This window comes from Poecilia reticulata, chromosome 14 (genome assembly GCF_904066995.2).
Source record: "Poecilia reticulata chromosome 14, P_reticulata-male-v2, whole genome shotgun sequence".
Taxonomy (NCBI): Eukaryota; Metazoa; Chordata; class Actinopteri; order Cyprinodontiformes; family Poeciliidae; genus Poecilia; species Poecilia reticulata.
Genome location: NC_088843.1, coordinates 7,225,446 through 7,240,065, shown reverse-complemented (window position 1 = coordinate 7,240,065; position 14,620 = coordinate 7,225,446). Strand labels below are relative to the sequence as shown.

Here is a 14,620-nt window from a genome sequence, read left to right as displayed (position 1 = left end):
CTGTGCCGCCCTCGTTCTTGCCAAATAATCTCCCTACAGTTAACAAAACCCGGTCCTTTAGTCTACAATTAAGTATGTATCTGCATGTGCATGTTTGGTTTGTTTTGAAAGACAGAACTACACGAAGATGTGTGCAAAAAAAATACATGTAGCCCAAAAAAAAAAAGAGACACTTTTTTTTCCCAGACAAAAAACAGGCTGGGGGGCCCGTGACCAGTACCTCCCCCAACTTCCTTGAACTCCCAGGCTGCTCAGCACCATCTGGCTTCCCTCCTGGTCTATCTAAGATTCCTCTGCTGGGGGGGAAGAAGAATTTCCAGCAGGCATATTAAAAATCCTCCTCCATCTACTTTCCTCTTATGTTAACAATCGGTCTCCCCAGAATAAATATAGTCTTATAATAGGGGCCAGCCTGTCAGAGGTGAAAAATCTTCACTGGTAATGTGAGGTCTCTTGCTGTGTATCAGTAAAAGTCGGGGCATGCTGCCTCTTGTGCATTTCTTTACGGTCATCCCACTCCCCCCACCCATTGCCAGCTGAGGTGGGGCGTGGGTGGAAGGAAATTGATCTCTCCTCCTGCTGCAGGGGGCCCTCACAGCAAGAGTGGTTTATTGCCCCAGTTTTTCTTCCGTCTGCGAGGTTCAGACAGAGGCCTGTCTTTTCCTCTCCCACACTTTCGGCTGTTTTTTATCGCTTCTCATGAAATATGGAGCTGGCGTACTTGTCCTTGCACAACCTCTGCCTAATTGGACTCTTTCCTTCCTAGTTCATGTAAAAAAAACAAAAAACTACACATTTACTTATCAGTGATGAATAATCACAGAAACATCCAAATGAGATCTATGATGATTTCTTTGTTAAAATGTTTGCTGGGATGTTCAACTATCTGTAAATTGTGGGCAGTACAGAACAACACAGGTGAGAACAGATGGTGCGAAACTGCCTGGCACTTTGGTAGCTAATGTCTGCATAATTTGAGGTAATGATCCGCAAATATCAGATCGGGTTTCTCTCACTGGGATCAGCAGAGAGAGATGTCTCTAGTGGATGGTTAATGGGATTCTGATTTGGCTGAAATTGCCTGAAGCAACTGAGTAAAGAGATGGATATCCGTCAAGACTGATGTGGGTTTTTGTTTTGATATCTAATAAAACTACAAAAGTAATGGAAGATTGTCGATGACAGAAAAAAAGTTATTTGTCAATTCTTCTTCTGAAGCTGGAGAATAACCTGCAGAAGAATCTTATGCACCACAAGTATAGTGCCCTGAAAAAGTATTCATTCCACTTGAACGTTTTTAATTTTTAGTCATGTTTTTAACGGATTCATATTGTCATAAATAAATCCATTAAGCATACGATAAATTTTGAAAAGTTCGAGATGCGCTGATCATTTTTCAAGGCTCTGTAAGCTCCAGAATTATCCGAGTGTGTGGGAAGAGAGACTGCTAATTTTAAACTTTCATAAGCCTGCAAATTTGTCCACTTACTCCACATCGAGGGGGAGAAGTGGATGTCTATAAATGTTAAAGCAATAGCTTGAGAATGACCTCAAACGAATGCTCACTGGTGCAAAAGGGTGCAGGGGTTTTGTGCCTCCCCCAGATAAAGCATCACATAAAGAGCTAGAGCATCCACCAAAACCAAAGGAGGTGGAAAACCCAACTATGCTGCTGGCTTCGGGGTCTTAAGAAGCCCCTATCCTATTATACAAGCACAAAGATCCATCAGATGCCCCAGTGATCTTTCTCATAGATCACAGGATGCGGATAAGAAAGGCAAACAATGATGAGTAATTAGCCCACAGCAAAACAAGACCTGCTTCTTTGTGCTTAGCCTTGTGAAGATTATTACTGTATAGATGTAAACATTGTCTGATGTGGCTTTTTTTTTCATATCACTTTAGTTACAGCATGGTGGAGAACTACAAAGAAACCGAGACAAGTCGTGACCTACTTTATGCAACATTGTAACATCATGAAATTATTTAATTTAGAGTTAGCTAGCTTTAAATGCACCCAGTCTAATAGGAGTCGCTCTGATAAAATGCCAACATTTCCCAAATTGTACCTGAAAGTCCTCAATGTTTTAAACTCAAAGTAAACTTAAGCTTTTCTAGATATAAGATTGTTTAACCACATCTACTCCTTTCAAAAGCATTCATGATTTTTCAAAGGTTCTGTTTTTTAATTAGAGTCTTCAGAGAGCATCTAGATTCGCTGAATTTTACTAGTTTGCTTCACAATTCAATTCCCAGTGGTTTTTTTTTGTTTTTAATAAAATGTTTTCCAATTCAACTTTTTTGGATTAGATTAGTTTAGATAACAATTTATATAAGTTTATTCTTACAGATATCTCGCTGGCTGAGTCTTCAAACATGAGCTCCAACGGTTTTCTTACAGGATCCGTCCCATTTTGAAACACCTATAAGAAAAAGAAAAATAGATTAGAGTCCAAATGCACACAAAGCCATAGAGATTTTATAAACTTTAAATATTCACAGAGTTACCACATTCATCTTAAGGCTTTCAGAAAAGTATTCATTCTTACTATTATTGATGAAGATAATGAGACATAAATTAATTTTAATGTATTCTTCAGTCAGAAGGTGAAATGTATCGAGACCTGTTGAGCTGAGGGATGTCCTTTGGTCTTTCTTCTGGAGGCGGTGTCCAGACCCCAGAGGGAGGAGAAGCGGCTGCGCCGTTTACTGAAGGTTCGCTGCACAGCCTGATTTCGCTTCCTGATGCTGCCTTCAGTTCGGGCTGACACCTGTAAAAAGTATAGACGCAAGAATGGATATTTGAGACTTAAAACTTTGTAAGTTAGAAGATTAACGTTAAAATACAGCCACACCCACATCAAGTCATGATTTGGGTAATATCAATAACATCTATAATATCTATTCATCATAGAACTCACATTTGAGACAAATAATACTGAATAGAATACCCCTACCAATAATTGCATTAACAAGGTATAATGCAGCCATTATCAAAAGCTTTTTATGTAACAGAAATGCAGTATCAGAAATAACCGTCTAGTTCTGGTCAGTGACCCACTACAAGAACAGAGACAAAAAGCTCCTGGCATTTCTGGGTTAATTCACACTCAAGTCCTGAACACTGAGCAGCTCATACTCACTATGTTTCACCAGAGCATGAGTGTGTGTGCGTGTGTGTGTGTACACACTGTGCCTACTGTAAGCTGTGTCAGTGTTCTGTCTAATCACCGCTCGTGACATGCACAGCTTAAAGCTAATAGATCAAACCTTCTAACGCTTCGGCTGTATGGAAGAGATTGTTTCAGCATAAAAAAAGAATGGAAGTAAAAGGTGAAATAAAGGAAAAGCTGCAGATTAATGCATATTATGTTAAGTTTTTACATATATGCTTTGTTTTAAAGAATGATCTGTTTGGCAGGTTTTTTTTTTATAGTGAGCAACTATGTATCTAATGTGTAATACGGGAGACAAACAGATATCATGAGGTAGGAGAAATACGCACAATTGTGCGAAAGAAGAAAGGGAGCAAGAGGAGAGTGGACACAAGCTAAAAGATGAGAGAGGCTGTAAACCAAAAAGAGATGGGAGCAGAAAGTGTTAAGCCTGTTTGTGGGAAAGTGCCTCAGGGATAGATCCTCACTAACAGAGTTTATATCGATCCGCAAATCCCAAAAAATAGATAAAAATAAAAATACAGCAGCTGTCCGTGTTTGTGTGTGTAGAAAGATATATTTTTGCATCTCTCTTCCCATCAAGACATCTCAGCAGAGCGTGATGCTACTTGAAACATAATTTCATCATACGACACTCTATCAGAATCATCCTTCCACAACTATGTAGTTCCTGCACATGCCAGCTAAGCATCTGGTGTTGTGTGACGCATCATGAGAGGCATGAGAATGTTAGTTTCTAGCTTGGCCTTCTTAGATTGACTTTTTTATTCCGCCACATTTTACAGACGTCTAATCAGATTAAGTTCTGAGGAATTTGAAAGCTGTGTCAGCATCTTTTTTTTTATATCTTTTTCATTTCCCCTAACTGATTTTAAGAGGATTAGTTTGAACTCCAACAGATAACATCGTCCTATACAAGTTCCATAACAACTTTGCTGCTGATTAAAAAGACAGCACAGGTGAGGTTAAAACACAAAGTCTTGGTCTGGTTGGCATTTTAAGATCATTTTAATAAAAAGTCATAATCTAAGATTCTGTCTAGTAAAGATTCTGTTGAGTAAACTAAACCCTTAACATGTTGTATTACGACAGGACGATACATTTAATCTCCTTTCCCTTTCGGTTTTGCTGACGCTGGTGTAGGTCGTCTCTTCTAAGATGGTGTCTCATTCTGGCAATTCTTGAAGAAGTTCAAATACCAAACATAGCACAGAGGTAATGACCTGGGTTGTGTCATAACTTAAAGCTGTCAACAACCAGAGACGTCATTTCATGTTGTTGTGATTTTTATTGGACGGGACGATTTTTAAAAATTGCACAACGGGAGGAAAAGTTTACTTTCAGGTTCTTGGGTTGTTTTGTATTTTTCATTATTTGTGGTCTGTGCTTGCCTTAGTTATTCTTTGTTTTGATCAGATTGGCCTTGTTTCTGTTCCACTTTAGTTCAGTCTGTCGTTAGTTATTTTAGCTAGATTATTTTTATTATTTATTTGTGCTTGGTTTTTTGTCTGGGTAAGAGTTTATTTCCCAGTTCCCCTGTTTGTGTTTGCTCCTAACTCCCTTGTGCCATTTTCTCTTTTTCTCTCAGTCTACCTTCTATTTTCTCCCCTCACATCTGCAACCTGTCAGTTAATCCGCCCGTTTCAGCCCCTCATTCTCCCAATATCCAAACACTTCTCCTGGTTCCTACTCTTCCATTCTTCGTGCAACCTGGTCCCTGTTTGTTTCTGCTTTCACTTCCTGTGATCTCCATTGTTTATAGTAAGTTTTTGTTTATATGTTTTATTTAACTTCATGCACCGCCTGTGCCTACTCTGAAATTGTGGGTCAAATCAACATCAACATATGTTTCAAAAAATTTTTGCAAATAAAAATCTGAAAAGTCAATTTGTTTTCAATTTCCATTACGCTACACTCCAGGGAAAACAGCAAACAAGTGGATGACGAAAAACTATTCAGCTTTCTACAAAAGTAGAATATTTTAAGTGCTAGAAAGAAAATAGACATTTCACATTTCAACAAATACAAACAAATCGCACACTTTTCAAATTGGTATTTGTATTAAAACTAAATACATTTTGTCTTCCACTACCAACTGTGCACCACTACATGTTTGTCTCTTCCACCAAATTCCAACAAGATACATTGAAGTTTGTGGTTCTAACATTGAAGGTTGTGTACTGGTTTTAATTTGGCCAATAGATGAAGTCAAGGTCCCAATGTGCAATAAAATAAATTTACACCAGAGGTCTTCAACTCCAGTCTTCTAGGGCTGATGTCCCGCAGCTTTTAGATGTGTCCCTTGTCCAACAGACCTGAATGAAATGGCTGAATGAATGAAATGGCTGAATTACCTCTTCGGTATGAGGTCAAGTTCTCCAGAGTCCAGCTGATGACCTCATTATTTGACTCAGCTGTGTTGAAGCAGAGACACATCTAAAAGTTTCAAGTAGCTGACAAAAGAGGACTGGAGTTGTAGACCCTTGACATACGCAATCAAAAATATTTTTGTATCATTTTCATAACTGCAAAAATATTTATTAACTTTTGCTAAAATGCCAAGACAAAAGGCTGGAGATGCCTGTTGTTCCAGCTTTTTGTCTTGGTAAATGAAGCAGAAATGTCTTTTTTTCAGGCAGGCATTTGTGACAAAACACAACACAAACACAACACAAACACACCCGCTCTCTCCAAGCTGAGCTCCTGTTGAGGGTTGACTGTTTGAAGCCTCAAACAAAATACCTACTTAAACATGTAAGGACATGTGCAATATGTTCAGGAGCTCTAATTTGCTCAAGGAAGAACATTTCTGAACAGCCAGGAGAGGAAAAACCTAGAAATGGTTCACCAGACATGGATATTATATGGGAGAGTGTGTGTTTGTGTGCACGATCATTTTTTGCCCTACCAGTGCATGGAAGGAAGACACAGAGAAGATGCCAAGGCGACCCATGGCCATTTTGGTGGGACGTGAAGCAAAACCCAGGAGGCGTTTGGGATTTGGAGGCTCGCCACCTTGTAGGCTGGCCAGGTAGCAGCGACAGCGGAAGAGGTCTATGTGGAACCGCTCCAAGTTCTGCTCCCACAAAAAAATCTGACAAACAGAAAAGTTTGGAGTTTAAACAACCGCGTGCGTCCGAGAAAGGTAATTATGCATCGTAAGCAAACCTCCATGTTATTACACTAATTTATTTCAAATTTGACCACTAACTAATTTTTTTATAAAAAGCCTTGAACAAGCCTGAAGGCTTGCCTGGTGTTACATAGTCACTTGGTCATTGTGGGAGGGGAGTTATGTGGGAGTGCTGAAGCCCCTGCAGCGAGGTATTACTCACCAGCACAGCCCCCACCAGTTGCCGACCTGCAGTGAAATGTGCAGAGCATCGCAGGGTGGGCCGTGGGAGGTGGAACATGAACACAACACTAGCAGGGCTTCATTTGCATTAGTTTTTGCCATCGTCTGTTTGTTTGGCTTGATATATAAACACTATCTACGATACCTTTTAATTTTACACAGATTTCCATCCGCATTACTACTTTCATAAAACCGGTTATACAATGCAAGCTTTTCCAAATGTTGCCCTTAAAACAAATCAGGTGCAGTTGACTCCCCTGGTTAACTATTAACATCGCTTTATGGAGGAGAGTCAAACACTTCCGTTAAATAGAATTTTTTTGTTTTTTTTGTTTGCTTTTTATGTAAAACGTCATCCTTTCAGCTGGCTAAAATCTCAGAAAGTCGTTTTAATCAGTTTTACATTAAAGCATTCTGTGTATAATTTAACCGCGCCTCCACACCTGCATGGAATGAAAAGAAGGATTTGTTTGAGTGAAAATGAAAAAAAATCTATTAAGCACCGAAGCATTAAGGTATGTTTACCATGTGTTTCAGCATGTCCTGGAGATTTTGAATGATGCCACAGGCACATATATATATATATATATATAGATATATATATATATCAAAACATCTGTGGTTCCACATGGTTCTAAAGAAGATTTTTTTTGATTGACACTCTACAGAGAAGGTGATTTAGTGTCATACTCAGTGAGATACTAAACGTTGAAGAATGTGCTTTCACAGATTAAAATAAGATTACTTTCCTAACACATGATATCTCAGGCATTCATGTAACATGTATGCAAAGTCAGCAGAACCAGGACGAGTTATGCCAGTTTTGCTGTATTGAGAGAGACGGCGGAAATGCCCTTTTAAAGATAAGATAAGTCTTTGCATCCGGTTGATCTGCCAGATTTCCGTTATAGATTATCACAATTCTCTGTTCTGCACCTGCTCCAGTATGGTCTTCCTCTTCTTTGCGTCAGTGACAGCGGAAAGCTGCATATCTCCCATCTTTTTCATTTTCTCGTCCATGTCGATCTTCTGCTCCAGTTTGCGGATCTCGGTTCGGAGCAGCCTGACGGTGTCCTCCCTGTGATGCTGCCGGGCAAGAGCTGCAGCACACGCAGAGTGAATCGCCGTGATCCAGTTCTCCAGTTCAGTTTGGCCTGATGTCTGTTAAGAAATAGTGGTATTGATAGATTTATAGCTTTAAGGCCAGATGGCATATTTTAGAGCAAAAAAAATAAAAAAGTCAAACTAATGAAGGTATGAAATAAAACAAAATCAAAGTTGGGTTTGCATTGTTTGTTCAAGTGATTAGATACTTTTAAAATGGCCTTTTCTGAAACAAAATAAGTCTTTTTAGAGAAACAAGTCGGAATTTTTTTTTCTAACATTTTGCTACAAGCAATCATTTGACAAATTATGTGCAGACCTAATTTCCTGTGCCACTTTGTGAAATTTCCATGCCTCAATGCCTCCATAATGTCACGTCAGCACATTTCACCATACGTCACCATAAAAATGCCCACTTTATGAAGCAAAATGTGAGCTGGAGAATTTTATAACGACTGCTTACTTTTTCAGTGGCCTTTAAATTATCCAACACTTGTAAGACTAAGGCAAACATAACGAATGACTTTTCATTAACTATTGAATTGACACTCAGCTCTTCTGTGCTTACATTTCCTCACGGCTTGTTGTTAAAATGTTATGTATAACCACATCTCCAAAATTTTCACAAATGATTTATGGAATGCATTGAAGCATGCAACAGACAGCTATACGAATTAATGTTCAAGTTACAAAATTGGTTTAACGGACAACGTTATCAATTTAATCTTATCGCCATTTAAATAATCTTTCCCCAATTGCTTATGGTCTCTATGAGGAAATTTCATGAATATAAATAGACACATTTCAATATTTGCAATAGTCACTGCTGTGGATCACTGTCACACGGTGACAGTGTGGCCTTTAAACATGTCAGACATAAAACAAACACATGGACACAGGACTGTCATTTCTCCATACATAGCTAAAGGTCACGTATTCAAGTGTCAGACACATAACCTACACATCCCCAGAGGAAATCTAATATTTCATGGCTATCCATCTGCGCTCCTTCTGATTTTTAAATTTGTCGTGTTTTCTCTGGACAATTATATTGATAATCCCTTAGAAAGCAAAATGTCACTTGGAAGTTGTTCTTTTTAATGGATTTTCTCACCTGGAATAAAAATGCATCCCCCATTGAGTTGCTAAGGCAGAAGACATAGTCTTTCTTGGGATGTTCGGGCACGGCCTGCACAATGCTGTTCTCCACCCACAAGGCATGTTTAGCGATGTTGTTATGGTCAATTACCGAGCGACCATCTGATTCATACAGGAAGAGGCTGCAACCTTGAAGAACAAGAAGAAAAAAACGAGGGAGGAAAGGAAAACATTGCGATAAGCCCACAAACAAACTGCATTTCTTTAAACCAAAGTACTGTTTACTCATTGATATGAACTTTTAACCCAAGGTCGGGGAGATAAGCCACATTTGCTTATTTTAGAAAATTGAAATAAACATAGGATGCAGGCAGGAATGCGGCTGCAGATTCTGTATCTTATGAATTTTAAAAGGACCGGATTGGATTAGACACAGATCCTGCCGTAAAATTAAATTGTGATGAGGCTGAGCAGAGCTAATGCGCAGCCACAGAGAGCTCTGTGAGTGAGAAAACAGTAAGGGTGACAAACAAGGGCATCGGCTGAGTTTAGTCTGATGTGATTACATTCTAACAGGAGAGAGAGTGTGGAAGATTAAACGAATCAGGGTCATGTTAAGATGCTTTTTCAAGTCTGACGTTATGGCTGCAAGGTTTTCTTCATATAACAATGTTTTTCACCATAAGCACAAAGAAACAAGGCTTTAAGAAGCAGAACGCACTTAAGTGAATGTTACACCCAAAGAAACAGGCCCATTGGGAATTTTTTTAGAGCTGCTTTGGGATTCGGTTAACTTCTTTAGCATTTGCGAGAATGCCAAAAAAGGTCTGAAAATGACTGATGATGCTCAAACAGGAGGCTTTAAGAAAATCAAACCACAAACCGTTGATACTCTTTAAAACAAAGTCCATGGTAAAGTAAAAAAATAAAAAGTCTAATGATGTTGATATAATGCCTATGCAGAGTCACACTTTTACATCAGATGATATACAATGCAATGTGGTTAAGTTTTGTACTGTATAATATATAGAATCACGGCTGAAGAGGAGCATTGTGTGACATCATTTTTGTTCAAATCTTTCTTCTATTTTAATGAAAACAAAAAATGCTATAACATTGTACCTTTTAGAGACACCCAGTACTGTTTCCACTTGCGCTTCGTTGCGAGCTCCACCTTCATGTTTTTCTTGTGAACCAGGAAGTTCTTCACAGCTAAAGCTCCAGCTTTCCTGACGGTGCCCTGTGCGCAGCCAGTCAGCGTGTCAGACGGGTAGGCGCTGCTGAGAGTGCCGCTGCTCTGCTCATCACTTACAGCCGAACTGGCCTCCTCAGGGAAATCTCTGCCCTGATTCGTCGTCTGATGAATGATTGAAAGACAAAGAGATTAGAGATAAAACAAGATTATTAAATTAAAAAGGCGTGTAAATAAAAAAATAATAAATGAAAATAAAACACAACCAGCTAACCCAGACCTGACTTTCTAACTCCTTCCGGAAATTCTCATACACTCCTCCTCTGCATCCCACAGCGGCTCTTCCGTCTCCTCCGCCCGCGCTGCTGCTCCCACTGTCACTGCCATTAAAGATGTTGCTCTCTGCAGCCGAGTAGAGAGAGAACGAGGCCGACATGGCTTTACACCGCCGGGAGATCAGCTCGCCGTCTGCGTCCGTCTCTGTGGCAACGCCGTCGATGCCGCTGTCGCCGTACTCACTTCCATCTCCCATAGCACCCGAGATGTCCTGTCCAACAGAAACACAAGGCGAACCCAGAACTTATTTGCTTTGGGATTATTGATGCATGTCCGTTTGAACCATCCGAATACAAACCACTGAATAAAACTGCACTTTCAGTGACCTGAATAACTAATTTGATGGTGAATACATAATTCAAGTTTTCATAAGGCAACCTGACAGTTGAAACCATGCATGAATTATTAGATGTTACTTTTCTGAGTACAAACCGTGCACGCTGCAAGACACTTGATTACATCACACCTCTGGAGGTTTTCAATGCATAGAAATCCATGCATCGACGGTCACGTTCCATAGATTTAATTTTTAAATTACATCTGATTTTCACATTTAAAAATATCTTAATACAGATAATCTGGAGTCTGTTTTGTATTTTTTTTCTTTTATTTGCAATGTTTTGCTCTGTTTACATCCAACAACCTTCTGCTCTGCCAGACAATTTAAAATAACCACTTCAGTTTCTGAAAATCAGCTGAACACATTGCATGGTTGACTATTTCAGTATTTCCCCTTCTGATGGCTTATTTTTACATCAAAGGCACATATCATGACGTCTCTAAATCTTTGATTTGTTCAGCTGCAGATAATAAAGTTCTGTAAATAGAGCTAAAATGTCTGTTTATCTGGCGAATATATGTGCAAAAGCATTAGGATACTCTTCCAGAAACAAAAAAAGACACATGCAGAGTGTTTACATAAAACGGCAGGAAATGTCTGGTTGTCTTCACGAGGATACGTATTAAACTGACTGTGGTTCTGACCCTCTGAACTTCCTGAGAAACACTGATACACAAAGTCAATCTGAGTTCATTTCTGAAGAGAAAAAATAAAATGGACTGAAGAGAAAGACAAAAAAAAACAGGAAAGGAGACTTAAGAAACAGGATCAAACCTGAGTAGTATGTGCACGACGTCCCTGGAAGGCGGGGCAAGGCGCGGAGGGGATCCCCGGCCCTGACAACCCCTCAGACAGACAGTGAGATCGGCGACAGGGGAGGGTGAATGCTCCATAGCCGCTGCCGTCCTCTTCAGTTGGAGACATCAACCCATCCTCTGCTTCGGTGTCTCCATTGCATTTGACTTCTCTGTGGTTTTTAATGTAACGATTCCTCTGACCCCGGAGGCCTGGACTCTGCTGGCTGCACAGATGGTCCAGGGAAGAAGCTCTTTCAGTGGCGCCTATGAAATAAGCAGGTGTTTATTCCAGGTTTGTAATCTACGTGTGTGTGAGTGGACAAGTTGAGTTTTATGGGCATTCAAATTTCTGGCAGCTGCAAAAATGTTCATACCTCTTGTACTTTTTTGCTTATATATATATATATATATATATATATATATATATATATATATATATATATATATATATATATATATATATATATATATATATATTCTGGAAAAGCCACAAATTTTGGCAGGGATATTTCAGACCAATGCAAATTATTGCACATTTTTGAGGTAGAAGGAAAAGGATAACAGAGTCTTTCCACCCGAGTCTCACAAAAGGCATTAAAGTTGCAAGTCATGTTAATTATTATTTGTTAATTAATAGGTAGGTTGAGATATTTAAAGAGTTTTAATTTCTTAAATGGAATTAAGTCTTAAACAAGTCGTTTGACTATTACTGTGATTGTTTGATCAATCACAGTGTAAGAAAAGTTTTTGACCTGTATGCACAGTTGGTCCGTCTGGTGTGTCCGTTGGCCTTCATAATGTAATTTGTTCATTAATGTTTTTCATCAAACCTCCAAACACAGATGTGTTTAGCTCATCTTTAACATACACAGATGAAGAAGGTTATTGTTGCAACCAGACAAAATGTGAAAAGTCCAGAGGGTGTGAACTATTTTGCAAGGCTCTGCACTTTCAGTGTCCATTCCTGTATTTGACTTCAGCATTGCAAGCTTGTGTCTTGTGAATCATGACTGCCAAAGTGTGTGTGTGTGTGTGTGCGCGGGTGTGTTTGTGTGAATGCGCGAAGCCTATACATTATGCTGAGCCATCTGACCACTTATGGGAGCCCTTTAAGCCTTCATCAGTTAAGTTAACAGCCACTGCCTGATGTCACGTTGGACTGCTTGAGCTCCTGCAGAGCTCCAGTTAAACTAACAAACCTGTGATTAACTGAACTGCTGCAAGTGATGGATAGCAACGGACCTTTAATCAGCACAGTATCTCAAATCATTTTTCCCTCTCAGCCAGTGCCTATGATTTTCTCACATCCTTCCTCTCTCATTGCCTGCATTCTGAAGGCAATCAATCTCTTCTGCTTGCATCTTCTACTTTTATGATTAATTCTGGTAAAATATATGCATTCCTAACCAAATATTACCTACAAATGAGAACATGGAGGTTGAAAATGAAAGCATAACATTTGGTGTTAATATGGAAGGAAACAGGACTGGACAGTGACAGAATACATGCAAAAAACAGTCTTTTATGTCCATGTCTTTTTTTTTTTTTGTCCTTACCTGCACTCCCTCTGAGACGTGTGAACTGCTCCTCCTCTTCTTCCTCTCCTCCGTCGATTATGTCTTCTGTGCTGGTAAGATTTTCCTGGCTCAGGTCGGACATAGAGAACTCCAGGCTGTCTTCTCTCCACATGTCTGCTGACTTGGATCGCTTCTTTTTAAAAGTTCCTCCATCTCTGGGACCTTCAGTCATTCTTTGGAGGTATCTTTCTTCCCCAGGAACATCTCCCTCCCCCATAGAGTCCTCTTCTCCATCCTGAGCAATAGTGTCTGCCTCTGAGGTCTCAGGAGTTGGCGTGGCCACGGGCTCCTCCTCATGTTGATAGGAGTCCGGCCTCATTGTCATTGAGATGCGTTGTGTCCAGTGAGGGTTGACGCCAAACTCTCCCAGCTCATCCGTGCCATTGAAAAGTTCCAGTCCACTCTCGGCTAAGGACTGTGGGATACTTGGTGTGCTGGAAGAGCGAGTGGAGGTCTCTGAGTTTCTGTACTCCTGCTTCGCAGTCGAAGAGAGCCTTTGCCGGCGAGTGACCGACTTCTTGTTGGTGAGGCGGAGCGAGCGGGATGTTTGTTTACGAGAAAGGTGTACCGCTTCATTTCCGTACACACTGCTGTCTCCGTTCTGACTCTCCACGTTTCCCATGATTTAACTGGACAGAAAGGAGAAAAACCACCGTAAGACAAAGCCTTAACTCTCTTAACTCTCTTCTGATGTAGCCTGAATAAAGCCTAGGAAAAAACCACATTTAAGTACAGCCCTTCCAGCTTTGTTTTGAAAACAGAGGTAGGAGGCCAGCTCAGATCTTGAAGTTATATTGACTTGACTTGATTTGAGACTTTTGTCCAGTCAGGGTAAACACTGGAAAAACGTTCTGAAATGTATGTAGTGATGTTTTGATGGCCATTGGCCACCGGTATTGTTTTGTGAAGACACTTAAAGCAGTTGGATTGGTTCTTTACTGACATGAGTCTCTCTGTAATAGCTAATTGATAATAGATTTATGCACCTTTTAAAACCTTTGCTTGAATGACTACTTAAATGAGATAAAAGACTAGTTGTGTGATTATCTCTTTATCTTTCAGTAAAACAGAAACAATTGCTTGAAATAGATTGGAGCAACATGCAAAGCCTCATTTAAACATTCACAAATATTTCAGAATGCTGTTGTCAACAACAAGCAAAATGATAAAAGCTCTGTTTTAGATTCTGATCGCTAGACGAGCTCCTTCCTTCCCGTCCATAACCATCACTAGCCTTAACAACGTTTTAAAGAAATTCGTATGAGTTCCTACAATATTTCTTTTGGAATTAGCAAAGTGTACTTGAATTCAAACAAAATATCTGTGTGCACATGGCAAGCAGTTAAGTGTCAGGAACCAGTAAATCTATCTAATCTTTAAACTAAACATTTTGTTTCTCACTCTCTCCATTCTCATAATACAAACATTGTTTTCTGCCAAAGGCTGACAACTTGGAATCAAGCCTTTCAGGCTGGGACAACAAAGCTGTTGAATAACCTATTGCCACAACTGCATGAGTTTGATTCCCTGTATTATTTAAAAAAAAAAAACAGTCACAGATCTATCTATTTAGTCTGACATTTGCCTGAAGTTTTTACTGCCAGTAGCAATGTTTTTATATCGATCATCTCATGGGTGTTTTTCT

The 14,620-nt window shown here is 39.6% G+C and overlaps 1 protein-coding gene across 2 annotated transcripts in view; it reads right to left on the bottom strand.

Annotated features, from left to right (window-relative positions):
• tiam1a (TIAM Rac1 associated GEF 1a) overlaps positions 1–14,620 on the bottom strand; it is a 61,475-nt gene that overhangs the window by 27,756 nt on the left and 19,099 nt on the right. For both annotated transcript variants that reach the window (XM_008427225.3, XM_081615448.1), the window contains 9 exons: positions 12,955–13,604; positions 11,376–11,662; positions 10,206–10,472; positions 9,856–10,090; positions 8,750–8,922; positions 7,468–7,692; positions 6,085–6,270; positions 2,625–2,771; positions 2,349–2,423 (listed from right to left, as the gene is read on the bottom strand). In XM_008427225.3, the coding sequence (XP_008425447.2) occupies positions 2,349–2,423; positions 2,625–2,771; positions 6,085–6,270; positions 7,468–7,692; positions 8,750–8,922; positions 9,856–10,090; positions 10,206–10,472; positions 11,376–11,662; positions 12,955–13,597 (2,238 nt within the window). In that variant the 5' untranslated portion in view covers positions 13,598–13,604. The remainder of the gene's footprint in view (positions 1–2,348; positions 2,424–2,624; positions 2,772–6,084; positions 6,271–7,467; positions 7,693–8,749; positions 8,923–9,855; positions 10,091–10,205; positions 10,473–11,375; positions 11,663–12,954; positions 13,605–14,620) is intronic.